The sequence below is a fragment of the Chrysemys picta genome, chromosome 12, assembly GCF_011386835.1.
Source record: "Chrysemys picta bellii isolate R12L10 chromosome 12, ASM1138683v2, whole genome shotgun sequence".
In the NCBI taxonomy this organism is placed as follows: Eukaryota; Metazoa; Chordata; order Testudines; family Emydidae; genus Chrysemys; species Chrysemys picta.
The window spans coordinates 12,544,310-12,570,627 of NC_088802.1; the positions used below are offsets into that span (position 1 = coordinate 12,544,310).

At 49.3% G+C, this 26,318-nt stretch overlaps 2 protein-coding genes across 10 annotated transcripts in view; both read left to right on the forward strand.

Annotated features, from left to right (window-relative positions):
- On the forward strand, positions 1-25,743 carry LOC135974960 (zinc finger protein RFP-like). 2 transcript variants are annotated; one of them, XM_065564601.1, is made up of 9 exons: positions 1-871; positions 3,279-3,374; positions 3,901-4,131; positions 5,582-5,604; positions 6,318-6,433; positions 8,863-8,922; positions 10,899-11,074; positions 16,926-20,087; positions 25,209-25,743. In XM_065564601.1, the coding sequence occupies exons 1-8, from the start codon at positions 455-457 to the stop codon at positions 16,983-16,985; spliced, it is 1,179 nt and encodes a 392-aa protein (XP_065420673.1). In that variant the 5' UTR covers positions 1-454; the 3' UTR covers positions 16,986-20,087; positions 25,209-25,743. The 2 variants fall into 2 exon arrangements, with proteins under 2 accessions (XP_065420673.1, XP_065420672.1); XM_065564600.1 differs by lacking the exons at positions 16,926-20,087; positions 25,209-25,743 and having other exon boundaries at positions 16-871; positions 10,899-13,509.
- The window catches only part of LOC103305721 (butyrophilin subfamily 1 member A1-like), a 281,081-nt gene that overhangs the window by 234,243 nt on the left and 20,520 nt on the right, over positions 1-26,318 (forward strand). The window lies entirely within an intron of this gene.

Below are 26,318 nucleotides of genomic sequence, written 5' to 3' on the forward strand. Positions count from 1 at the left end.
AATGAAATGCTTAAAACCCAGATTGTTGTGCAATTGTGAAAGTTTAAATCAATAAATATAAAAATTGCTTAAAATAAACATTGTCAAAATTATATGTTATAAAAAAAAATTCTGCCAAGCCTGACTATTCCGCCTTAAACACACAACTCCTGCAGGCTCATCCGCACAGGAGGATGCCTCAGTGACCCTCTACACCAGCACAGGGGCTGATTGCAGGCAAGGAGCTCCTTTGGGTTTTAATTACAAGCTAATTTCACTGAAAGTTACCTGTCACAGGTGTGACTGTACATTTTTTCACTAAAGCCTCCAGGGGTGAAATTGGTTGGGTCCTTCCTGCTCAGCAAACAGCACGAGTCACTTTCAGAAAAGGAAACATCCCCTTGCTGCTGCAGGCGGAGCATAGTGTGAATTCAGGAAATTGAAACTAACCCTGTTCCACTGCCCAGAGGGAGCCATGGCTGCAGAGAACCCCGTGGAAAGTCTCCAGGAGGAAGCGACATGTCCCGTCTGTCTGCAGTATTTCACAGAACCTGTCATTCTGGAGTGTGGGCACAATTTCTGCCGAGCCTGCATCAGCCAGTGCTGGGAGGGATCCGATACAGCCGCCTCCTGCCCTCAGTGCAGAGAAACTGTGCAGCAGAGAAACCTCAGGCCCAACAGGCAGCTGGCAAATATCATAGAAATCGCCAAGCGGCTGAGTTTACAAGCAGCAAAGGGAGCAGGAGGGGACGAGGTGTGTGACAGACACCAGGAGGCTCTGAAACTGTTCTGTGAAGAGGATCAAACCCCCATCTGTGTGGTGTGTGACAGATCCCGGGCTCACCGCACACACACGGTGGTTCCCATAGAGGAGGCTGCCCAGGAGTACAAGGTAGGGAATTGCTGTCAAATGTAATGGGTTAACTTTGGGGTTTTAATTACAGGCTAATTTCACTGAAAGTTGCCTGTCACGGGTGTGACTCATCACTCAGCTCTGTAAAGTCTTCATTGTAAGGGAGATGCTGTAAGAAAATTAATGATCTGGCAGTGTGGCAACAGAGGCAAAATATCAAATCTTGAAAGCAGGATCTACACCCCCCCAGAAGCCCCGCTCACTCCATACCCCCCCTCCATTGCTTGCTCTCCCCCACCCTCACTCACTTTCACCAGTCTGGGGCAGGAGGTTGGGATTCAGGTGTGGGTGTGGGCTCTGGGCTGGGGCCGAGGAGTTTGCAGTCTGGGAGGGAGCTCTGGGCTGAGCCTGGGGCAGGGGGTTGGGGTGCAGGAGGGGGCTCCGGGCTGGGGCAGAGTGTTGGGGTGCAGAAAAGGGTACAGGGTGCTGGCTCTGGGAGGAGGGTCAGGGCTGGGACAGCGGGTTAGGGTGTAGGAAGGGGTATGGGATTCTGGCTCCAGCTGGGTGGCACTGACTTACCTCGGATGGGTCACGGGCAGCAGTTCAGCAGTGCTAAGACAGGCTCCCTGCCTGTCCCAACCCTTTGCCACTGCTGGAAGGGGGCCAATGTGCCCCTATGGCGGGCATGTGGCTCTGCGCACTGCCCCTCTCTGCAGTAACCATTCCTGCAGCTCCCATTGGTCACAGTTCCCCATTTGAGGCCAATGGGAGCTGCGGGGGTGGTGCTTGCAGGCAGGAGCCACGTGACGAGAACCCTGCCCTCACCCCAGGCTGCGGGGGCATGTTGGCCACTTCTGGGAATGCTGTACGGCTGTGGCAGGCAGGGAGCCTGCCTTAGCATCAGCGGGCAATCCTGCTGCGCCGCCGGAGATCGCGATCAACTGGGAGACTCTCCAGGATCGACTAGTAGATCGCAATCGACTGGTAGGTGACCACTGGTCTAGCTAGATAAAAGATGGGAAGTGAAACTGAGGCATAAAACAGGGCAGCGAGTTGCCCATAGTTACCCAGCATGTCAGTGACAGAGCTTAGCATAGAACCCAGATCTCCTCAGACCCAGTCCAGGACCCGAACCACTTTGCCATGCTGACATCTGAGCATCAGTCCCACGCAGTGATGAACTGTGTCTGTTAGGAAGGAGAGACACCTTTAATCCCCGGCCCAGTAGGGAGAGGAGGTTTGTCGCTGGGATTCTGAACGCCCGTGTCGCTCCATGAGGGATTAAACTCAGATGCTGCTGGCCTGCACTAGAGGAGATCACTGGGCTAAACACTCTGTGGGATCCTGAGCACCTTCAGTCCACACAAAACGGCTCCAGACAGCTCAGGTCCATGCCAAGTACCACTGGGATTAGACTGGGTTGTAGCAAAACCAACCACAGGCTGGAGCTGACCGGTGCCAGTTGGACCTGTTCTGTTGTGTACGTGGGCAAGGACCAGCCAAAGTGGTTCCATTAGTCCCACCAGGCAGCCTTTTGAAATCTCCCAGAATGCACTGCTTCCGGGATCTTTACCAGGGAATGGAACCGTGGGGCATCTGCCCAGGGGGCATTACCATGGAAAGGGTTTAGGACAACACTGGGGCAAACCCCAACCCGTTCTTTATACAAATCTGCATCATATCTAATTAGGGTGGTCACTGAGGCATCCCCAGAACATTGGACATGCCCACGCCTGCCTGCATGGGCCCATCCTCACCAGTATCAGTCACCCTGTGTGGGCCCACCACTGCTTTTTTCAGTGTGCCACCCACCTGCATCATTCTGTATGAAGGTGCCATGCCCACCGGTGTCCTCCTGCATCCTCAGTATCCTCCTCTCCCTTTTACAGCAGACAAAGCCACGTCTAGTGCTGGGTCCCTACCGGACAGGGATATTGCTCCACAACACTGGGACTGCGCAGGTTCAAACCAGACGTATGGCCTCTCGGCATCTCATGGGGTTTGCCCTGGTGCTTAGACCAGCTCAGCCCAACCAGTGCAGTCCCTGGGGCTTCAGGGCTGAAATCCCAGCCCATATTGAAACCCTGGTAGCTTCTGGGATTTGTATCACTTTGTTAAACCTCCTACAAAACAGGGTTATTGATTCACCCCCATGTGACTTTGGTGCCCTGTTATGCGCTGTACCACTAATCAGTTCAAAAATACCAGTAAAGCTTGCTTATAATTGAAATCTCTAATTACTAAAAACACTGAACCGGAATTGGTAATGAATCTAACTGTGACACGCTCCCAGTCTCCATTAATAAGGTTTCATCTCCTTGGTGGTCCTGATGTCACAAAGTGATTAGAACCATAGTCATCTTGTGTTTTGGGTGGAAAAACACCCACTTTCAAGCACCTCTCAACTATCCAGATGAAACCTCGAAAATCATTTCTGTTTCTCCAGGAAAGAATCCAGGCCCATTTGAAGACTCTGAGGGAAGAGAGAGAAAAGCTGCTGGGATTGAAAGTGACTGGAGAGGGGAATAGCAAGGAGTATCTGGTAGGTGCCGGTTGTTATGAACCAGAAGGGACTGGCAGTGGAAGCTCTGTCTGGAGGCAGACTCCTGTGTGGCCTTGGTGAACATGCGCTTATATGTGTGTTTCTCCATTGGATTGCTGAGTTTGATTCATGTGTAGACAAGCCCTAAGCTTCTCTTTCAATTGGTGAGTCTAGCCCTTGTGGCTTCCTCAAAAATCCTCCCCAAGTGAACTGAATGTCCCTGTGAAGTTCTGTCCACTGTGTCTAGACATTTTGTGCATCTCTGTCAGTGTAGTGCTGAGCCCTGCCTCCTGCTGCTCTGGGTCTGAATTTCCAGAGACCATAAATAACAGAATATGCTGACCATGACAGGCATGGAAATATCCCTTTCAGAGGGCTACTGGGGCCAAAGGGGAAGGTATGAGAGAATCTCCTGCCTAGTACACACAGGGTAGAGTCAAATGTCAGAAACCACACTCAGGTTTCCATGAAAGGACCCCTGGCTCCATCCATGTTTCTGACCAGCCCTTGCCCTATTTTCATACAGAAACAAACACAAACCGAGAGGCAGAAGATTGTGTCTGAATTTCAGCAACTGCGGGAGTTCCTGGAGGAACAAGAGCGACTCCTGCTGGCCCAGCTGGAGAAGCTGGACAAGGAGATTGTGAGGATCCAGAATGAAAATGTCAGTCAACTCTCCGAGCAGATTTCCCATCTCAGTGAGCTGATCAGTGAGATGGAGGGGAAGTGTCAGAAGCCAGCAAGTGAATTCCTGCAGGTGAGACTGAATGAGAAACATAGGTGGGTGCTCCAGGACAGCCAGCTCTCCCCCTCAGTGCCACCCACCATCAGCCTGCCGATCAACTCCTCTCCCTTCTTCCAGCACCATCTGCCTGCTGCAATCAGCTGTTCCGCTGTGTGCAGGAGATACTGGGAGGGACGGGGAGGAGCAGGAAGGGAGTGTGCTCCTGTTAAGACTCCCTCCACACTTTGAACTCTGGGGTTCAGATATGGGGACCCACATGAAAGACCCCCAGTCTTATATTCCACCAGCTTAGGTTAAAAACTTCCCCAAGGCACAAATTCCTTTCCTTGTCCTTGGACTGGTATTGCTGCCACTACCAAGTGATTTAAACAAAAATTCAGGGACGGGTCACTTGGAATCCCTATTCCCCCCAAATATCCCCCCAAGCCCCTTCACCCCCTTTCCTGGGGAGGCTTGAGAATAATATACCAACCAATTGCCTTTAATGTAAGTACAGACCAGACCCCTATCTTTAGGACACTAAAATCAATCAGGGTCTTAAAAGAAGAACTTTATTATAAAGAAAAAAAGTACAAGAATCACACCTGCAAAATCAGGATAGAAGGTAACTTTACAGGGTAATAAAAAGATTTAAAACACAGAGGACTCCCCTCTGGACTCAGCTTCACAGTTACAAAGACAGGAATAAAACTACCTCTTAGCATAGGGAAAATTCACAAGCTAAAACAAAAAAATAACCTAACGTATTTCCTTGCCTTAGTTAGAATTTTTGTAATCTTAGATGGATCATTTCAGGTAGATTTTCAGGAGATGTTGTACCTGCTTGGTCTATCTCTCCATCAGGAGAGGAACAAACAAACAGAGCCCAAACAAAACCTCCCCCAACCCATCACATTTGAAAGTATCTGCTTTCCTTATTGGTCCTTCTGGTCAGGAGCCAACCAAGTTATTTGAGCTTCTTAACCCCTTACAGATAAAGCGATTCAGTACAGCTGCAAGGAGGTATTTTATGTTACTCTTTCCTTTATATTTATGGCAGCTCAGAAGAGGAGGCAAAGAAGAGACAGGGTGGGGGTTGAGTGGGAGCGGGAAGAGTTGGGCTGCGGTGTGGCATGGGGAAGGGGTGCGGTGGGGGTGGGGCATGGGGTTGAGCACTCCCAGGGGCAATTGGAAACCAGCACTCATCATTAGAAACATGCCAGACTCCCACACAGGGAGGAGTGGGCTGCTGAATCATAAGCACTGGAGTCCAGCAGTTGGAGATCTCAGTGTAACTCGGCGTGTGCATTGCTGACATCTGAGTGAGTATTATTCTTAGCAGAGTCACAGAGGTATGAAAGATGGAAAAGCCCCATTAGCTCAGGGAATCAATGGCCCTGGGGCCAGGGCAGGGTCTCTTCCCTGGAATCCCCTGTGTGTGTGTTAGAGGGGACTGAAATTCTTTTGTCTCTCTCTCCTCTAGGATGTCAGAAGCACCTTGAGCAGGTATGTGGCTCCCTCACACTCCACAATGCTGAGAAAGAGCTTGATGATGAGGGTAGCACCACATCTCCCCAGGGCTCTACAGGAAAATGTGTGGGAAGATCACATGTTGGATACAAATCTCTCTGATCAACTTCATCCTGGGGTGCTTACTCTTGTACAGAAGACTCTGGAATTCTCCATTCAGTGGGAAAGACTAACCTCAAGTATTTTGTAGAGATCTCACATCCCTGGGGGACAGACTGCCTCAGGATTGATAGACTATAGGCCTGTCACTGCTGGGGCAATGGTCACTATTCAGCCCAGGGCAGCAGTTTTCAAGAGTCTTTCCCCATCTGAGGACTGTTTGAAGACCTGTGTGGAATGAACTGGGGAGGGGGTAGTTGGTGTCTCAGTCTAGTTCCTAGAGGCAGATTTCTACAGCACTTCACCTGGGAACCTCCTGTTCCTCAGAGCATGGAGGGCAAGGAGTGACTTGGCCATGGAGACTCAATTCCCGTTTTGTCCCCAGAGCTGATCTCTCCAGACCACCGTTGAAGAATATTAATGACCTTTGAAGGGAAGGTTGCATGGCCATGGGCTGTGTTGCAGCTGCTCTGAGGCTGGGAGAAGTTGAGGAATTCTAACTCCAGGCCCATTAGAGCAGTGACTCCCTAACCAGAATTTATAATGAGTCACACAGTGAAATATAATCCCGTGAAATTGTTTCTCTGCAGGTGTGAGACGGGGAAGTTCCAGCAGCCAGAGGAGATTTCTCCAAAACTGGAAGAGAGAGTCAGTGGTTTCTCCCAGAAAACTATTGTGCTATTGGAGATTCTGGGGAAGTTCAAAGGTACCTAGAAGGGATCTAGGGATGGAAATTGGGATGAGCCTCTGAGAAGAGAATGGTGCTGATCAATTGGTTCATACTTGGATGAGGCTGTTAAATTAAGAAATGACTCAAAGACTTTAAGGCCAGAAGGGACCATCGTGATCATCCAGTCTGACCTCCTGCACATTGCAGGCCACAGAATCTCACCCACTCCTGCAATTGACCCCAACCTCTGACGAAGTTACTGAAGTCCTTAAATCATGATTTTAAAACTTCAAGTATAACAGCAAAAAGAAGAACAGGAGGACTTGTGGCACCTTAGAGACTAACAAATTTATTAGAGCATAAGCTTTCGTGGACTACAGCCCACTTCTTCGGATGCATCCGAAGAAGTGGGCTGTAGTCCACGAAAGCTTATGCTCTAATAAATTTGTTAGTCTCTAAGGTGCCACAAGTCCTCCTGTTCTTCTTTTTGCGGATACAGACTAACACGGCTGCTACTCTGAAAGTATAACAGGTTGAGCACTCACTGGTGAGGCGCGTCCTGCTGGTCAGTCCAGGAATTAGCTCTCCAGCTCCAGAGCGCCCACTGCTGGCCAGTGTTTCTCCTGCCTCAGGCCCCCCCATGTCCCTCCTGAACCTAAGTGACCCATACCTTGGGGTTCTGCCCACAGCAGTACCCCCACACTCTGGGTCTCCCCTCCCAGGGGAACCCCAACCCTCTATACGCAGCTTGCCTCAGTAGCTAGTGCCAGTCATCATCTAGCCCCCTTTCTCTGGGGCAGCCTGCAGTCCACAATGTCCACTCATCATTGGCAAGGGGGTTGGACTTGCTGCCTTTCTAGCCCCAGCTGCCTCCCTGCAGCCTGAGTACCGTCCCTGACCCTTCACAGGGCTTCAGCCTGGGGACTTGCCAGGCCAGAACTCCCCATCTCTGCCTGCCCTGCCCTGCCCCGCCCCGCCCCGCCCCAGCGCTGCCCTGTGTAAGGTACTCTGTGCTCCCAGGCAGCCCTGCAGTAAGACTCTTGCCTGCCTACCTTCCAGCCCTTTTATCAGGGCCAGCTGTGGCCTAATTGGGTGTGGCCCCAGCTGTGGCTATCTCCCTAATCATCTGACCTCAGCTGCTTTTCACCTTTTACCTCCTTTTATCCCAGGAACAGGGTAACTGCCCCGCTACACAAGTTACTGAGAATCCACCATTGACTCTAGTTTAAAAGCAACTGACCTGTGCCCCACGCTGCAGAGGAAGGCAGGGAAAAAAGCCCCAGGCTCTCTGTTAATCTGACTTGGGGGGAAATTCCTTCCCCACCCCAAATATGGTGGTCAGTTGGATACCGAGCATTTTGGCAAGACCCAACAGCCAGACACATGGCAAAGAACTCTCTATAGCTCAGAGCCCTCCCCGTCTACTGCCCCATCACCAGCCATGGGGCACATTTCTCAAAGGCGGATCCAGCCCATCACTGGGCTCTGGTCCCATTTGCAGCTAGTCTGGGCCAAATGGGCTGTAGGGAAGGAGAAAATCCCTCCCCCATGATCAGGGATCCCTCCAGCACAGGCGCCTCTTGTGCCTCCTCCCCAGCAGCTGCAGACACAAGGCGTGTTCCTGAGAGGGCTGGGAATGGGGTGGGGGGGGTGAGGGCGGGTGGAAGAGGGAGGGGGTGGACGAGGGACGAGGGACAGACGGATGTGGGCAGTGTAAAACTGGGCCTCTGACACTCTGCACAGTGGCCAAAACACACGGGGCCCATTGTCAAAGGGATGTAACTCTGTCTGGCTTCAGAGCTTCCTCAGCCTGTGCCAAGGTCTGCACCGGCCCTGCAGCCACTGAACAGCAGAGTCACAAATGGCCCCTCCCCTCTCTCCTTTCGCCGGTACAGGGGGGAATCTGGCCCATTGAGCCAACCTTCCCCCTGCCTCAATTTCCACATTTATAAAATGATTTTATTATTATTTCTATTTCTGCCTATGGAGGACAAGGCCCCGTCGTGCTGCTCTCTGTAGAGACGCTGAGTAAACAGACCCAACAGCTCACAATTAGAGCCAGGATTTCACAAACTCTCAACTTTCCATTAGTGTCAAAGGGACCAAAGTGGGTAAAGAGTCTTTGCAGGCTCTGGGTCTAGGTTACGACAAAAGGCAGTAAGTGAATGAGACAAACAAACTGGAGTCTGAAGGGTGGGAGGGGATGAAGAGGGGAAAAATAAATCTCACTTACAGAGCATCTGTCCTGGGATAGTTATGAGGCTGCAACGATTTTGGCTCCATTGCTGAGAGATGCCTGATTGAGAGGAGACATAGGTTTCAGACCTTTTTATATTAAATACCTGAGTGCTTTTCGGTGTGTTTCTCTGTCATAATTAAAAGACAGTTCTAGGAGTTGAGAGTGGGGACGCTGTTATAAACATGAAAGCCTGAAATCTTGTCTCCTTTCTTCTTCTCCCCTCCAGACACTCTGCCGTCTGCACTAGAGACAAAAACAGGAGGATCCCTAGGAACATTCAGACAGGGTGAGATTGCAGCTGGAGATTGTCTTTAAATTATCAGAAAACGTCTTCATGAGATTGTAGCTAAAGTTACCAACCAAACCGACACCGACCATCACACACATGGCCCTAAAAACACCACACTGAACAGTGAGGGACTCCCACGCTGAAGTCACACAAACACTCCTGACACCAACCTTAGTGCTTGGTTCATGCCCACGCTGCTGAACAGAAAAACTCTCCGTGAGCAGCCTGTGAACAAAGCTCTCTGCCCGGAGGGCTGACACAGTCCATTGGGCTTCTCCAACATCCTACCTTTCCTCTGGGCCGGGCTGGGCTCCCCCATTGGAGCTGCTCCCTGCTTCCTGGATTGGGGAGACGCTCTTCCTGTGAGGCTGTCAGCTCCTCCCTTCTCTGAGCTGGGGATGGGGCAACCCCACCCAATGCAACCTCCCGCTCTCTGCTCTTAAACAGCTCTTCCCCAATGCTGCATCTTCCTCTCTGGTCCCTGGCCTGGGAGTGGAGGCTGCCCCACTCAATGCCATTTCCTTCTCTCTTTTCTTAACTGGCTCTTCGTACCCTGGCCGGGGAGTGGAGGCTGCATTTAGGGGAGGGAGCTTCCCTCTGGGGTTCAAAGCTGGTACCTGCCTCCTCTGCTCTTTCCTCACCAAAACCTTCCTTGCTGTGTCTCTGATGCTGGGAATGGAGCATCCCCAGTAAAGGGAGCAGGGAGCTGAAGCCTCAGCAAGCAAATGAAAAACTAATGAAGTGGGTCCCATTACACAGACTGAAGAACTGCAGTGACATCCCTGCTCAGTCTCAGGTTTAACCTTTTGTGGGCCTGGCACCAAATATATTTGTGGGCTCCCATGGAGGCAATGGAGCATGGCATGAGGGGGTTGGTCCCCGGAGCGAGGGGCCAGCCAGAGGCAATGAGGCATGGCATGGCAGGGATGGCCCTGCGCTGCCCAGTGCGAGGGCACTACTTACAAACCGGCAGTTGCTAGACGCACAGTGGCCTGCCTGGCCCTGTGCTGCCAGCATGCCCCTTCCCCTTGGGGGCAGGCCTACGCCACACCACACAGCCCCCCCCCCCACCCAATACCTCCCAAATCCATATGGCCAGAGCTCCCCCCAGACCCACTATGCCCAGCACCCCCACAGACCCACCCACAAATGCACAATTGTGGTGGGGCTGTGAGCAGGGGTGGTGTTGTGCAGACACCACCCCTGCTCACAGCCCCACCACAATTACCCAGCACCCTCCACAGAACCCCCACCCCTAGTGCCCTAACACACACAGATCCTCCCCGCCCCTTCACAGACCAGTGGCCACCCATACGCCCCACAGACCCACTCCCCCAAGCCCCGCCTCCTGGCCACACTCACAGGCCTTGCTGGGAGTCAACTGTGTCTGCCGGGCTGAGCAGGCAGCTCGGCCGGGGCTGGTCCCATGGCCGGGAATCGCTCTGGTCCCTCAGGAGTGGTGCAATCAACCAGGCCAGGACCTGCCCCGGCCGGGGTCCCTCACGATGCACTTGCCTGTAGTGGCCCAGCCAAGCCCCCCACACTGTTCCCCCCCACACACACACCTGGCTAAGATTGGCCAGACTTCTCCACCAGTCCCAGGTGGCTCAGCTCTGGGGAGACAGGTGGGGCTCCACAGGTGGTAGGAAGCAGAGACTGCCCAGAGCCGGAGGTGCACTGGGGTGGGGCGAGGGGGCTGAGAGGTGCCCTCAGCCAGCTGGCGGGCAGGCCGAGAGGAACAAGTGGTGGGCAGAGGGAGCCAGCAGGGTCTCGGGGTGCAGTGCAAGTGGAGCAGACCAGGGCCCCTTCTGAGCATGGGCCTGGCTCCATGGAGTCACTGGCGCCATTGTAAACCGGCACTGGATCCAGGCCTGTCCCAGCCAGAACAGGGCTGCTGGGGAGTGTGAGAAATGGTCCCAGCCTCCCCCAGGGCCGAGCTCTGCCCCTAACCCTCTTATTCTCTCTCTCTCCAGCGAATGTGACTCTGGATCCAGACACGGCTCATCCCCAACTCATCCTGTCTGAGGATCGGAAAAGTGTGAGACGGAGAGAGACACAACAGCATTTGCCCAACAACCCGGAGAGATTTGACTTTTGGGCCTGTGTGCTGGGCTGTGAGGGATTCACCTCAGGGAGACATTGCTGGGAGGTGGAGGTGGGGTGTGGGGAAAGCTGGGCTGTGGGGGTGGCCAGAGAATCTGTGGGAAGGAAGGGACGGATCAGCCATAGCCCTGAGGGGGGGATCTGGGCTGTGGAGCAGTGGCTGGGTCAGGTCCGGGCTCTCACCTCCTCTATGACCCTCCTGCCCCTGAGCTGGGTCCCCAGTAGGATCCGTGTTTGTCTGGACTGTGACCGGGGGCAGGTGACATTTATCGATGCTGGTAACGAGGCCCCGATCTTCACTTTCCCGCCGGGCTCTGTCCCTGGGGAGAGAATCCGACCCTGGCTCTGGGTGTGGATGGGATCCCGGCTCCGCCTGTGTCCCTGAGCGGGGATGTGTGTGTGTGGAGGGGGAAGGGGGAGGAATATCCCACTGGGGAACCGGAAATCAACCTTTCTAACCTCACACACCCCAGTCTCTATGACCTTGGAGGACTCCTGTCTACCCAGCTCCTGGCTCCTCATCTCTATGACCTGTGGAAGCCCCTCCCCTTCCCTGCAATGTCAAGGATGGGAGGGGGAGGGGGAAGAACCCCTGGAGCTGCAGGAAGGGCAGAGGGGCCCTGGGGGGCTGATGTGGGGGCTGGGCAGGGGGCAGAACTAACAGCCGGGCAGGGGACAGGCAGATGAGGGGGTGGCAGGGACACAGCATGAATCAATCAGGGTTTGGGGGGTTGGGGAGAAGCAGCAGCAGGGAGCGGTTTGTACAGATCTGTGTAATTAGATCTCACTGGGGTCTCCCAGCCAGAGCTTCTGCCACAGGGGCCCAAGTCACCTTCCCCTGTAACTACAGGACAGCTGGTCACCCTGTAATTGTCACACACGGGTGAGAGGGGGAGATGAGTGCAGATTGACAAAAAAACAACAACATTATATAACCTTAAAAAAATCATCATTGTATCAGTGTCATGATTTTTTTTTAAACTCCTGAGGTTGGCAGCACTGGGGGAGGCAGGGACAGGGCGGGTTTAACCAGAGGGAATTAGAAGAAGGAAGAATAAAAATGTAAATTAAAATAAAACAAGAATAAAGAGAGAGTCTATGAGAAATGGTGGAAAACAGAAATGAGAAGAGTGACAAGAAAATACCCCTGACAGGGGAACCAGCCGGGGGCAGCAAGAGGAGACGGGATAAAATCAGGGGAAAGAAGGGAGCAGCCATGGGGGATGATCTGTGACAGGGCGGGGAGGCGAGTGGGAGAAACACAGGAAAATAAACAGGGATCAGAAGTGAGGGTTAGAAAAATGACTAGAAAAGGACAGTATGAAAGGAAAGGGAACAGGAGAGGGACAGAGATTTATTACAAGTTACTGAAAGTGACACTGTAACCAGTGGTGAGCTGGAGCTGGTACGCACGAACAGGTTGTTAAATTTAGAAGCCTGTTTAGAACTGGTTGTTAAAGGGGTGGGCAATTGGGAGAGGGAGGTTTTTCTGTCATTACACTGACCCGCAGGCCACATCCGGCCCGCGGGACCGTCCTGTCCAGCCCACCTGAGCTCCCGGCTGGGGAGGCTACCCCGGCCCTTCCCCTGCCTTACCCCTCTCGCAGAGCCTCAGTGTGCCACGCCGCCGGTGCCAGCGCTCTGGAGCTCTCTGGGCAACTCTGCAGCTCCTGCCACTTTGAGCGGCATGGTACGGGAGTGGGGCTGCCAGCTCCAGCGGGCCGCGTGGCATCCATACACGCTGCCCTGAGAAACATGGTAAGGGGTCCGGGCCGGGGCTGGGAGGAGGGGTTGGATAAGGGGCAGGGAGCGGTTGGAGGGAGTAGAGGTTCGGGGGGGCAGTCAGGGGATGGGGAACGGAGGGGGTTGGGTAGGCGTGAGAGTTCTGGGGTCTGTTGGGGTAGTGGTGGATGGGGGGTCGGGGCAATCAGGGGACAGGGAGCGGGGCGAATTGGGTGGGTGGGGTCCTGGGGGGCAGTTAGGGTGGGTGGTCTTGGGAGGGGGTGGTCAGGGGACAAGGAGCGGGGGGGTTGATGGGTTGCGGGTTCTGAGGGGGGCAGTCAGTGGCAGGATGTGGGTGGGGTCGTATGGGGGGGACAGGCTGTTTTGGGAGGCACAGCCTTCCCTACCCGGCCCCCGCTACAATTTTGCAACCCCAATGTGCAGGGTCGGCTTTAGGAAGTGCGGGACCCGATTCAAATAGTTTTGATGGGGCCCCGGCAGAAATGACTTAAAAAAAACGCACCTCAAAAAAACACATGGGGCTTGTACTCACCGAGCGGCGATCCGAGTCTTCGGCAGCACTTCGGCAGCGGGCCCTTCACTTGCTCCGGGTCTTCGGCACTGAAGGACATGCCGCCGAAGTGCTGCAAAAGACCCGTAGGGAGAGAAGGACCCGCCGCCGAAGTGCCGACAAAGACTCGGTAGGGAACCGGTTGTTAAGATATTGGCAGCTCATCACTGACTGTAACTCATTAATTCCCTATAAAAAGAAGAACAGGAGGACTTGTGGCACCTTAGAGACTAACAAATTTATTAGAGCATAAGCTTTCGTGGACTATAGCCCACTTCTTCGGATGCATATAGAATGGAACATATATTGAGGAGATATATATACACACATACAGAGAGCATAAACAGGTGGGAGTTGTCTTACCACCTCTGAGAGGCCAATTAATTAAGAGAAAAAAACTTTTGAAGTGATAATCAAGCTAGCCCAGCACAGACAGACAGTTAGATAACAAGTGTGAGAATACTTACAAGGGGAGATAGATTTCAATGTTTGTAATGGCCCAACCATTCCCAGTCCTTATTTAAACCGGAGTTGATTGTGTCTAGTTTGCATATCAATTCTAGCTCAGCAGTTTCTCGTTGGAGTCTGTTTTTGAAGTTTTTCTGTTGTAATATAGCCACCCGCAGGTCTGTCACTGAATGACCAGACAGGTTAAAGTGTTCTCCCACTGGTTTTTGAGTATTTTGATTCCTGATGTCAGATTTGTGTCCATTAATTCTTTTGCGTAGAGACTGTCCGGTTTGGCCAATGTACATGGCAGAGGGGCATTGCTGGCACATGATGGCATATATCACATTGGTAGATGTGCAGGTGAACGAGCCCCTGATGGTATGGCTGATGTGATTAGGTCCTATGATGATGTCACTGGAATAGATATGTGGACAGAGTTGACATCGGGGTTTGTTACAAGGATAGGTTCCTGGGTTAGTGGTTTTGTTCAGTGATGTGTGGTTGCTGGTGAGTATTTGCTTTAGGTTGGGGGGTTGTCTGTAAGCGAGGACAGGTCTGTCTCCCAAGATCTGTGAGAGTAAAGGATCATCTTTCAGGATAGGTTGTAGATCTCTGATGATGCGCTGGAGAGGTTTTAGTTGGGGGCTGAAGGTGACAGCTAGTGGTGTTCTGTTATTTTCTTTGTTGGGCCTGTCTTGTAGGAGGTGACTTCTGGGTACTCGTCTGGCTCTGTCAATCTGTTTTTTCACTTCAGCAGGTGGGTATTGTAGTTTTAAGAATGCTTGATAGAGATCTTGTAGGTGCTTGTCTCTATCCGAGGGATTGGAGCAAATGCGGTTATATCTTAGAGCTTGGCTGTAGACAATGGATCGTGTGGTGTGTCCTGGATGGAAGCTGGAGGCATGTAGGTAAGTGTAGCGGTCAGTAGGTTTCCGGTATAGGGTGGTATTTATGTGACCATCGCTTATTAGCACAGTAGTGTCCAGGAAATGGACCGCTTGTGTGGATTGATCTAGGCTGAGGTTGATGGTGGGATGGAAATTATTGAAATCATGGTGAAATTCCTCAAGGGCTTCTTTTCCATGGGTCCAGATGATGAAGATGTCATCAATGTAGCGCAAGTAGAGTAGGGGCGTTAGGGGACGAGAGCTAAGGAAGCGTTGTTCTAAGTCAGCCATAAAAATGTTGGCATATTGTGGGGCCATGCGGGTACCCATAGCAGTGCCGCTGACTTGAAGGTATATATTGTCCCCAAATGTGAAATAGTTGTGGGTGAGGACAAAATCACAAAGTTCAGCCACCAGGTTAGCTGTGATATTATCAGGGATACTGTTCCTGATAGCTTGTAGTCCATCTTTGTGTGGAATATTGGTGTAGAGGGCTTCTACGTCCATAGTGGCCAGGATGGTGTTTTCTGGAAGATCACCGATGGATTGTAGTTTCCTCAGGAAGTCAGTGGTGTGAAAAAACAGATTGACAGAGCCAGACGAGTACCCAGAAGTCACCTCCTACAAGACAGGCCCAACAAAGAAAATAACAGAACACCACTAGCTGTCACCTTCAGCCCCCAACTAAAACCTCTCCAGCGCATCATCAGAGATCTACAACCTATCCTGAAAGATGATCCTTTACTCTCACAGATCTTGGGAGACAGACCTGTCCTCGCTTACAGACAACCCCCCAACCTAAAGCAAATACTCACCAGCAACCACACATCACTGAACAAAACCACTAACCCAGGAACCTATCCTTGTAACAAACCCCGATGTCAACTCTGTCCACATATCTATTCCAGTGACATCATCATAGGACCTAATCACATCAGCCATACCATCAGGGGCTCGTTCACCTGCACATCTACCAATGTGATATATGCCATCATGTGCCAGCAATGCCCCTCTGCCATGTACATTGGCCAAACCGGACAGTCTCTACGCAAAAGAATTAATGGACACAAATCTGACATCAGGAATCAAAATACTCAAAAACCAGTGGGAGAACACTTTAACCTGTCTGGTCATTCAGTGACAGACCTGCGGGTGGCTATATTACAACAGAAAAACTTCAAAAACAGACTCCAACGAGAAACTGCTGAGCTAGAATTGATATGCAAACTAGACACAATCAACTCCGGTTTAAATAAGGACTGGGAATGGTTGGGCCATTACAAACATTGAAATCTATCTCCCCTTGTAAGTATTCTCACACTTGTTATCTAACTGTCTGTCTGTGCTGGGCTAGCTTGATTATCACTTCAAAAGTTTTTTTCTCTTAATTAATTGGCCTCTCAGAGGTGGTAAGACAACTCCCACCTGTTTATGCTCTCTGTATGTGTGTATATATATCTCCTCAATATATGTTCCATTCTATATGCATCCGAAGAAGTGGGCTATAGTCCACGAAAGCTTATGCTCTAATAAATTTGTTAGTCTCTAAGGTGCCACAAGTCCTCCTGTTCTTCTTTTTGCGGATACAGACTAACACGGCTGCTACTCTAATTCCCTATATTAATTCCTGGACGACTGTACTGTTGTTGTGCCATTAAGAAAACTGTTCTCAGTAGCTGGGCATCTCCTTTCCATGCTGTGGTTATTAAGGTTCCTTCTCTGCTCCATTTACTTACCACCTTTAATTACTTACTGTAAATAAAAAATTACAAACATTTCTTCTATTTTTCCCACTTTACTGTCCCAGCTGCAGTTGTTAAGGGCAGAGTCCTGGGATTTGCTTCCTGACCTGCTTGTGTCCCCCCAGCGCTCACAAGAAATATTGTGCCCCTAGGATGTGCCCCTTGGGGGTTACTGGGATGTGTCACTCTCCAGCCTGTGCTCTGTCTCTGTCCTGTGCACACCCATGACAATAAGGAATTGCTCATTACTGGATTCAGAGTCAGTTGTTCATCCCGTAATGACTTCAACGAGAATCTTCTTCCTGCTTTTTCTGAATATAATTAACTAAATGGCAACCCCCCCCCCCCAAAAAAACCACCAAAACCAACAACAACAAAGGCCCTTTTGTTAACATAAAGTTCCAGTTTCCCACACACTTGCGGTGCAGCAGGACTGGGGCTGTTTCTTTAAGAGAAGACTCGAACCTCCCCACGTGACAGGGTTTGGAATGCGGCAATTGACAGTGTTACTTTCACTTTCCCCAGGCGAACGCTGCGAGCCGAACGCAGGTTTATCAATTGGGAACAAAACCACGTTTCTTTTAACACCGTTCTACGGAAAAGCCATGAGACAAAACTGCAGCTCTTGGATCGCCAGAATTAGCTGAGCAACCGTGAAAAACGGGAACAGCCAATGAACGTGTAACTGTCCCAGCCAGAGGGATGAAGTCTGACCACACCCGGAAGATTTTAAACGTTTCAGAAGGACAATTTATAACGTGTAATACAGAATACTTATTGCTTGGACAGTTTTTTCTAAACCCAAGGAGTAAATAATCTTGTGATAATTTGTTTCTCTCTTTATGGGAACTTTACAGTACATCTGAAGAAGTGAGGTTTTTACCCAGGAAAGCTTATGCCCAAATAAATCTGTTAGTCTTTAAGGTGCCACCAGACTCCTTGTTGTTTCTACAGTACATCTACATTCAAAGTGATGTACTGTCAAATACATTGCAGATTGTTTTCATAACAATATAACATGAGACTTTTACAGCTTGTTGAATTAATCATTTCTTTCTTTTGCTGAATTTTATTCAAAAACAATGTGCCCAATACTGTTCTTGGAGACTTGAAACAAATAACGGCCTATATTTTGAATACAGAAAATTTACTGCACCAAACCTAGCAGCCATCAGTCTTGTTTTCGGTCTGTGCTGTCATTGCAGTTTTCTGCCTCTTGACTGTGGTGGGTGAATCCTTTTGTTTTTGTAAAAAATAAAATTATGCTCAGAATCAATCGAAACAGAAAACAGCCTCCTTTTCTCCTTCTGAACTGGGTGGGAAGTAAGCATGTGCCTAAAGTTGATCCTGTGTTCAAGAGTGTCACTGAGTAGGGACTTCAGGTCGTACTAAAAAAGGGAAATTTATACATTGTGTAACAGATTATCTCCTCCTGTGTGAAAAGCCGTTTAAGGGGCGATACCATGAAGAAACCTATAGGAGTACAGCTATTTTAAAATGGCAGTATTGTTGTGAAATTATGTTTTTGTTTTGTTTAAAACAATTTGCTTATTTTTCAAAATTTAATCATGTATTATTGAATAAAAATAGATTTTAGTTTTTCTTTTTTCAGTTTTCATTTTTGCTCCCTTTTCTCCTTTGAGACAGGATAAGGCATGGGCGAATAAAATGTTTTTATTCCATTTGATTAAGGTTTCTCATTTTGAATCAGTTTGAAATATTTTTTTCATTTAGCATCATTTCATTGAAAAATTAGAAACACTAAAATAATAGGATAAAATCAGTTTTTTAAAAAAGTCTAAAAGACATTTTCTATTGAAAAAATCATTTTTGTTTAAACATTTTTGGCCACCTGCAGTGTTATCACTCATAATTTTTTGTGATTTTTATTTTAAGTCTCACAGTATTTGGTAATTTTCTGTAAGCCCAGCCTAATGCTCTAGTTATGAGTTTATGTGAGAATCTGATTTAATTTAAAGTAAAAATAAATGTCTAGCTTTTATGGTTGCAGGGGAAAGTTTAAGATTATGACCTGAGTGGACACTCAGGGCTCAGAAACCAAATGGCAAAAAATAGGAAGTCAAAATGTATTTTTTCAAAATAAGTGATTGACTTAAATTCAATATATTTTTTTACCCAATTGTGATTTTTTTTTCAATTATGCGTGCGCATGGGGGGCAGAGAGGAGAGGATTTTTGGATTGATTTTCTTCATGAGTTGGGGAATAGCTTTCCCTCCAATGCAGCCACTGCCTCTCCTCTCTCTGGCCTGGGGAGGGGCTACCTCACACAATGCCATCTCCTCCTCCTTGGTCTTTGGCCTGGAGCGGCTCCTCCCCAATGCCCAGGCCTCTCAGAGGTCCCGAGAGGCCTCGGCCATTTCCAGCTTTTGAGGCCCCTAGCCATAATAAAAAGATTTTGTCAGCAGACGAGTAGGGAAAGCATGATTATCAGCATCCTGTGGAATGTTACTTGGAATTTCAAAACAACTAATTTGAAGAAAAAAGAACAGGAGTACTTATGGCACCTTAGAGACTAACAAATTTAGACGGTTCTTTTTGCGGATACAGGCTAACACGGCTGCTACTCTGAAATTTGAAGAAAGGATTGCATTTGGGCAAGTTGCAAAACTTCTCAAATTCCAAAAAATTAACAATTGTCTACATTTGAGGCCCAAGCCATATGGCCCTCCTGCTTCCCCACCCCCCCGATTGGCCCTGCCAATGCCACATCTTCTCCTCTTCACCCAGGACAAGGCAGGGAGGACCAACTGGGGGGAGGGGGATTCCCAGGCGGGTTAAATCTGTTTCCGGCCTCCTCTCAACCACCCTCCTGCAGATTCAGTCTCTTTCCTCCATTTCTCTCTACTGATTGGTTTCTGGGAGTGAAACTGAGGAATCAGTCAGGTGCCCAGGAGCTCCCTGGGATCCAGGACTGTCCCAGCTAGAACAGGGCTGCTGGGGAGTGTGAGAAATGGTCCAAGCCTCCCCCAGGCCTGAGCTCTGCCCCTAACGCTCTGATTCTCTCTCTCCACCCTACTGAATGTGACTCTGGATTCAGACGTGGTTCATCCCGTTCCTAATTATCCACAGGATGACACTGTCATTTAAAAAATGACATTCACTCTAAACTCCAGGTTAGCCATGCAAAGGTATTATTATTACTATTCCTAATTATCCACAGGAGAATTTTATATTCTGATGAGAAGATGTAAAATAATTATTATTATTTCTGACATTTACTATCGTTCGCAAGAAAACAAGAACAAGAGTTTCTTCAAAATCATTATTGTATTCAGGTAATTTGGGGCACCTGGATATTTTCATCTGCTGGTCTGACACTTGTATTTTAGCAGGAATGTGGCTGTTTCTTTAAGAGGAGACTACTCTGCCCATATCAGAACAGTGGAAATGATGACAACCCCTCATTTCCTCTAGTACTTGCAGTTTCAAACTCAGCAGCGCTCAGCTGAAAGAGAAAAGCACATTTACCATGTTGGAGGAAAAAGGATTTCTTAAAAAGCCTGTAAGGAAAGGCTACAATACATCCCTGCAGCTATTTTACAGCTAGACATAGCTGTTCAAATGGATACAATGGAGTGATCTTTAGAATATAAACCATCCATAACCGGCTGAGGATTTTGGAAGGCCAGGCCACACCCTAAAGATCATAAAACTTCTCAAATCAGGTAAGTGAACTTTGACTGCTCAAAAGACATTGAACTAATGACAGCCGTTGATTTTTTTGCACAGATTGTTAATAATACAAAGATTTGGTAATCCTATGAGAATTTGTTTTACTTTTTAAGGAGATACAACATTACATGGACGTACAAAATGATATACATTCAAACTACATTTCAGATCACTTTCCTAGCACTATAACGCCACTTTTACTCCACTTTGACTTAGCAATTCATTTATATTCTTATTGTGCTTTATTGAAGAATCCTGGGCCAGATCCTGCAGTCAGTGGAGGCCATGGAAAAGTTGTAACAAAATAACTTCCTCTCTTTAGAACGCTGAAAGAAACGTACAGCTGCAAACCCAACCGCCATTAGTATCGTTTCCTGCCTCTTGTCACTAATCTTCTTGATTTTTCTCGGGGTGGAGGGCGGTGCACTGAATTCTCTTGATCTAATATTTTCCAGGGGAAAAAACCCAATTATATACAGACTGAAACAGAAAAGTGCATCCTTTACTCATTTTAAAATCAGTGGGAATTAAGGATGTGCCTGAAGTCAAGCACTTGTTTAAGTGTGTTGTTGAATAGGGATGGGGACTTAATTTCTGAACTGGGGCCAGAATCGTCAATGTATTTACACAAGGTGGGCATGTCTACATGGAATTCAACTTGGTATGGGTTTTCTGTATCTGTGTTACCTAATCTGCAACGGTTGAGTGATCATTTCATTAAACACAAGGGCCTGGATGCACAAATGCAGTTGAACATTGTCAGGACTGACCTTAGGGAAAATGGTGCCCTGGGTGAACTTCTATTTTCATACTTCCTCCAACACCCCTGGTCCCTATAGTCTCCCTGGTCTCTCCCGCTCCACACACACACATCACTTCTGGGCCCCACTGCCTCCCCCCAGTGCTTAATTTGTATTGAAAGAGGTGCCAGAGCTCAGCCCCAGAAGAAATGAGGCACTGGTTTAGCAGCCCGGATAGTGGGTTGCATCTTGCCAGAGCCCACGGCCCTTCTGCAGCCCTCTGGCCACTGGGGCTCCATTTTAGTTTTTCGGGGACGAGAGACAACTTTAACCATGTTTCCAGGGGCTGCTTAGGCACTTGAAAACTCTGGAATTTTTTGCACATAATAGTTTAGGAATTAGCTGACAGGAACACTGGATCTAATTCCTATACAAAGAAAGATTTAAAAAAAATATAGAAACTCCAATTGAAGCCACATTTTAAGTTTCTATGTAAACGTAGAACAATCAGGAGTTAATACAGCAAGATATTCCCAATCCCCAAATTTGAGGCATCAGTTCTTGAGATTTAACACAGTATCAGAAACACAAATTTGATACTTTGTACACTATCTTTAGTAGAGATAAATAAAAACCAGGAAAATCTGCTTACTTTTTCTAACAGACACTCTACATTACTGCCATTATCTATTCTATTGTAGTGAATTGTTTTTCACTAAAACGTATTTACTTAGTTTTAACATATGTCATTAAGAGGTTTTACTCTTTTATGAAGAATGGGAATTTATTTTTCTAATTATTTTGGCATTTATGTTTGCCGATTACAATCATGTACATGGCTCACTAACATTTGACTCCATCATTGCTATTAGCATCAGACTTGGCATGGCATTTATTTTGAACAAATTTTAACTTAGTTTACAGATACAACTAAAAATACAACTTGAAAATATGCAGCCTTCATCTGCACAGTGTCTAAAGTTATGTGTTTAGCTAATTTCTTTTTTAAAAAACTGGCATTGCTAAGGGGAGTGCAAGCTAAATTTACATTCTAGAAGGATGCTATTATGTGATTGTATCACCTTAAATAATGAATGACAAAGCACAGTCTGATAATAAAAGTAATAATGAGAATTATTCCAGCCAGGACAGGTTAGGTATTTTAGAACTCACTACACAAAGAATTAAATTTAAGCTTAAGAAAAATTAAATTATGAAATGCACAGACCAGTCAAAACACTGAAATATCTGCTCTGTGACCCTTAACCAACCCTGAAAGAATAAAATTACAGAGAATATATGTGCACTGCACATTTCGACAGGAAGTACCAAGAAGTAACAACAACAACACAAACAATACAAGTGTGTGTTGTGGGAGGAGAAAGAGACAGGGCATGAGGGACAGTGTGAGAGACAGCGCGCTGTCTCTTTAAGCAGAGCACTGACTAGTCTGAAGGCTTGTTCAGTCCAGCAGCAGTGGCCAGCAGCTCCCATTCCTGACCCTGAGGCAGCAGCACAGACGCCTGTCCCCCCACCCCAGCTCAGCAAAGACTGGGTACACAAGCAGGGGGTGGGGACACCCCTGACATCAACCCCCATCCCCTGCTCTGCACAGCAGACAGGAGGCTCCCAGGAGCAGCTTGGCCAGGGGCAGCTCCAAGCTGGGCAATGAGAGGGGGCAGGAGGCTCCCAGCCCACCCACCTAGGGTTGCCAATGTTCTAACCACAGAAAACTTTACCCCCTTACCCCACCCCCTTCCCTGCCCCTGCCCTGTGGCCCCACCCCTGCCACCCCTTCTCCGAGGATCCCCCAACCACTCCATCCCCCCTCCCTTCGTTGCTTGCTCTCCCCCACCCTCACCAGGCTGGATCAGGGGGTTGGGGTGCAGGAGGGCGTAAGAGCTCTGGCTGGGGGTGTAGGCTCCAGGGGGGGCCAGAAACAAGGGATTCAGGGTGCAGGAGGGGGCTCCAGGCTGGGGCAGGAGGACTCTGGGGTGGGGCCAGAGCTGAGAGGTTTGGGATGTAGGAAGCGCCTCCAGGCTGAGGCCGAGGGGGTTGGAGAGCAGGGTGGGAGGAGTTGCAGGCTCTGGGGTTGGAAATGACTGTTTAGGAAGGAGTACTGTGGAAAGGGATCCAGGGGTCATAGTGGATCACAAGCTAAATATGAGTCAACAGTGTAACACTGATGGGGAAAAAACCCAAACATCATGAGAAGTCATTCTTCCGCTCTACTGCACACTGATTAGGCCTCAACTGGAGTATTGTGTCCAGTTCTGGGTGCCACATTTCAGGAAAGATGAGGACAAATTGGAAAAAGTCCAGAGAAGAGCAACAAAAATGATTAAAGGTCTAGAAAACATGACCTATTATGAGGGAAGATTGTTTAGTCTGGAAAAGAGAAGACTGAGGCCTGGTCTAAACTAGGCATTTATGTCGAAGTTAGCGCCGTTACATCGAATTAACCCTGCACCCGTCCACACTGCGATGCTATTTAGTTCGACATAGAGGTCTCTTTAATTCGACTTCTGTACTCCTCCCTGACGAGGGGAGTAGTGCTAAATTCGACATGGCCATGTCGAATTAGGCTAGGTGTGGATGGAAATCGACGCTAATAGCTCCGGGAGCTATCCCACAGTGCACCACTCTGTTGACGCTCTGGACAGCAGTACGAGCTCGGATGCTCTGACCAGGCACACAGGAAAAGCCCCGGGAAAATTTGAATTTGAATTCCTTTTCCTGTCTGGCCAGTTTGAATCTCATTTCCTGTCTGGACATCGTGGCGATCACAGCAGCACTGGCAACGATGCAGAGCTCTCCAGCAGTGATGGCCGTGCAGTCTGTGAATAGAAAGAGGGCCCCAGCATGGACTGATCGGGAAGTCTTGGATCTCATCTCTGTGTGGGGCGATGAGTCCGTGCTTTCTGAGCTGCGCTCCAAGAAACGGAATGCAAAGATCTATGAGACGATCTCTAAAGACATGTCAGAGAGAGGATACAGCCGGGATGCAACGCAGTGCCGCGTGAAAATCAAGGAGCTGAGACAAGGCTACCAGAAGACCAAAGAGGCAAACGGATGCTCCGGATCCCATCCCCAGACATCCCGTTTCTACGAGGCACTGCATTCCATCCTCGGTGCGGCCGCCACCACTACCCCACCACTGACCGTGGACTCTGAGGATGGGATAGTGTCCATGGCCGGTTCCTCGGACATGTTAGGGGACGGGGAAGATGAGGAAGGAGATGAGGAGGGCGAGGCAGTCGGCAGCGCTCACAACGCTGATTTCCCCGACAGCCAGGATCTCTTCATCACCCTTACAGAGATCCCCTACGAAGCGTCCCCAGCCGTTACCCCGGACACAGAATCTGGTGAAGGATCAGCCAGTAAGTGTTGTAAACATCTAAACATTTATTTTTAACAGAACAGGAATATTAACAATTAAAAGAATGGGTTGTTCATGATTACTTTGCCCTAGGCGCTTAACGGTTCAGTCATGGGCAGTGCAAGTTTTGAAAAAAAATCTAGCAATGTCCAGTTTTCCGTGATTGTCCTGCCCAAGCCGCTCTACTGTTTAGTCCCTGCTACTGCAGCTACAGTAAAATGCGGTCTATATGTGCGGGGATAGAGCAGTAATCCTCCTGGGACATCTCGATGAAGCTCTCCTGGAGGTAATTGGAAAGCCGTTGCATGAGGTTCCTGGGGAGAGCGGCCTTATTGGGTCCTCCGAAGTACGACACGTTGCCGCGCCACGAGACTATCAAGTACTCGGGAATCATTGCTCTGCACAGCAGGGCGGCATACGGCCCTGGTCTTTGGAGGCCTTCCCGGAGCATTCTCTCTCTCTCGCTCTCAGAGATCCTCATCAGGGTGATGTCGCTCATGGTGACCTGCTTTGAATTAGGTAGGGGAATGTTAGTGTTGGGACTGCTTGCCCGTTCCTTTACAGAACTGTAACCGCTGGTTTGCAGCCATGCGGTGGAGGCGGGAGAGGGGCAGCCGAAAGGGATCGTTCCCGTGGACAGCCGCGAGGGGGTGGGACAGGGGCAGAGTTCCCGCTTGCCGGATTGCTGGCAGCAGGGACTGACATTGCTTTAAATGTGAAATGAGGCCAGTGGTAATATAAAAGTTTTAAACTGCCACAAGTCTACGGCTTACCATGTCTGCCTGCAACAGAAATTCCGTTGTGCTGCCCCGCTTCTCAAATGTGCTGTGCAAGACCCCAGGCACTGAATGCGAAGGCCGAGAATTCGACCTTGTGCTGAGTGCGCATGTGATAGGTGCTGTGCATGGTCTTGTTCACAGAGAAAGACTATGTTCTTTGTTCACAACTACATTTATCTTTCTGAGGAATTCACTCCCTTTTTCCCATTTCCACAGCCCCATCTGCGACTGTCTCACAACCTAGCCTGGCATCACACTCCCAGAGGCTAGCGCAGATTAGGCGTAGGAAGAAGAGGACACGGGAGGACATGTTCTCGGAGCTTATGGCCTGCTCCCGAGCCCAGGCAGCACAGCAGACCCAGTGGCGGGAGAACTTGACCCAAATGCACCAAGCAAACATGGATCGGGAGGAGAGGTGGCGGCAGGAAGACCAGCAGGCGACTCAAACGCTGCTTGGACTACTGAGGGAGCAAACAGACACGCTCCGGCGCCTTGTGGATGTTCTGCAGGAACGGAGGCAGGAGGACAGAGCCCCGCTGCAGTCCATCTCTAACCGCCCTCCCCCGCCACCAAGTCCCATACCCACCTCACCCAAAGTGCAAAGAAGGAGAGGCGGCAGAGTCCCTGCTAAGTCTCACTCCACCCCTGCAGAGAGCTCTAGTAGCAGAAGGCTCTCATTCCCCAAAATTTGAAAAGTTCTTTCCTTCCCGCCTGACACAAGCCCCCGTCCAAGTTTCACCTCCCAGTTCCATGTGTAGTTGATAATAAAAGATACGTTTCTGTTAACTACTGTTTCAATCATGTTCTTTTGGAGGAGGAGGGGAAAGGGGGTTGGTAATTGGACAGGACAGTCACCTTTGGCAGGGTACATAGGCGGGGGCAGGTACAGCAGCAGGGCACATACACAGTGCAGTGATGCAGTGACTAGTTACCCTGGTTAGTCTGGGAGGTGGTTTTCATGTTATGTGGTGGGGGGTGGGTTGCTCTGTGACTTTGTGGCGGGGGAGGGCAGTTACAGATCTTAAGCGGCGGTCCTTATGCAGGATCACAGAGCCACGCAGTAGGGGATCTGTAACCGTCCTCCCCCTGCCACAAAGTCACATAGCCCCCCCATACACACAGTCCCGATCAGGAGGGGTGACAGGCTCCGTTGAAACAACCATCCCACCGCAGCGGAGCCTGTCAATCCTTGAGTTTAGAAGCTTCATTTGCATCACTAAACTACACCCGCTCCCCACCACAGTCTGCGTCCCAGTTTTAAAAAATTCCCGCGAAAACAGTAATAAAGAAAACGGTGTTCATTAACAAAGTAGAACTGATTTTATT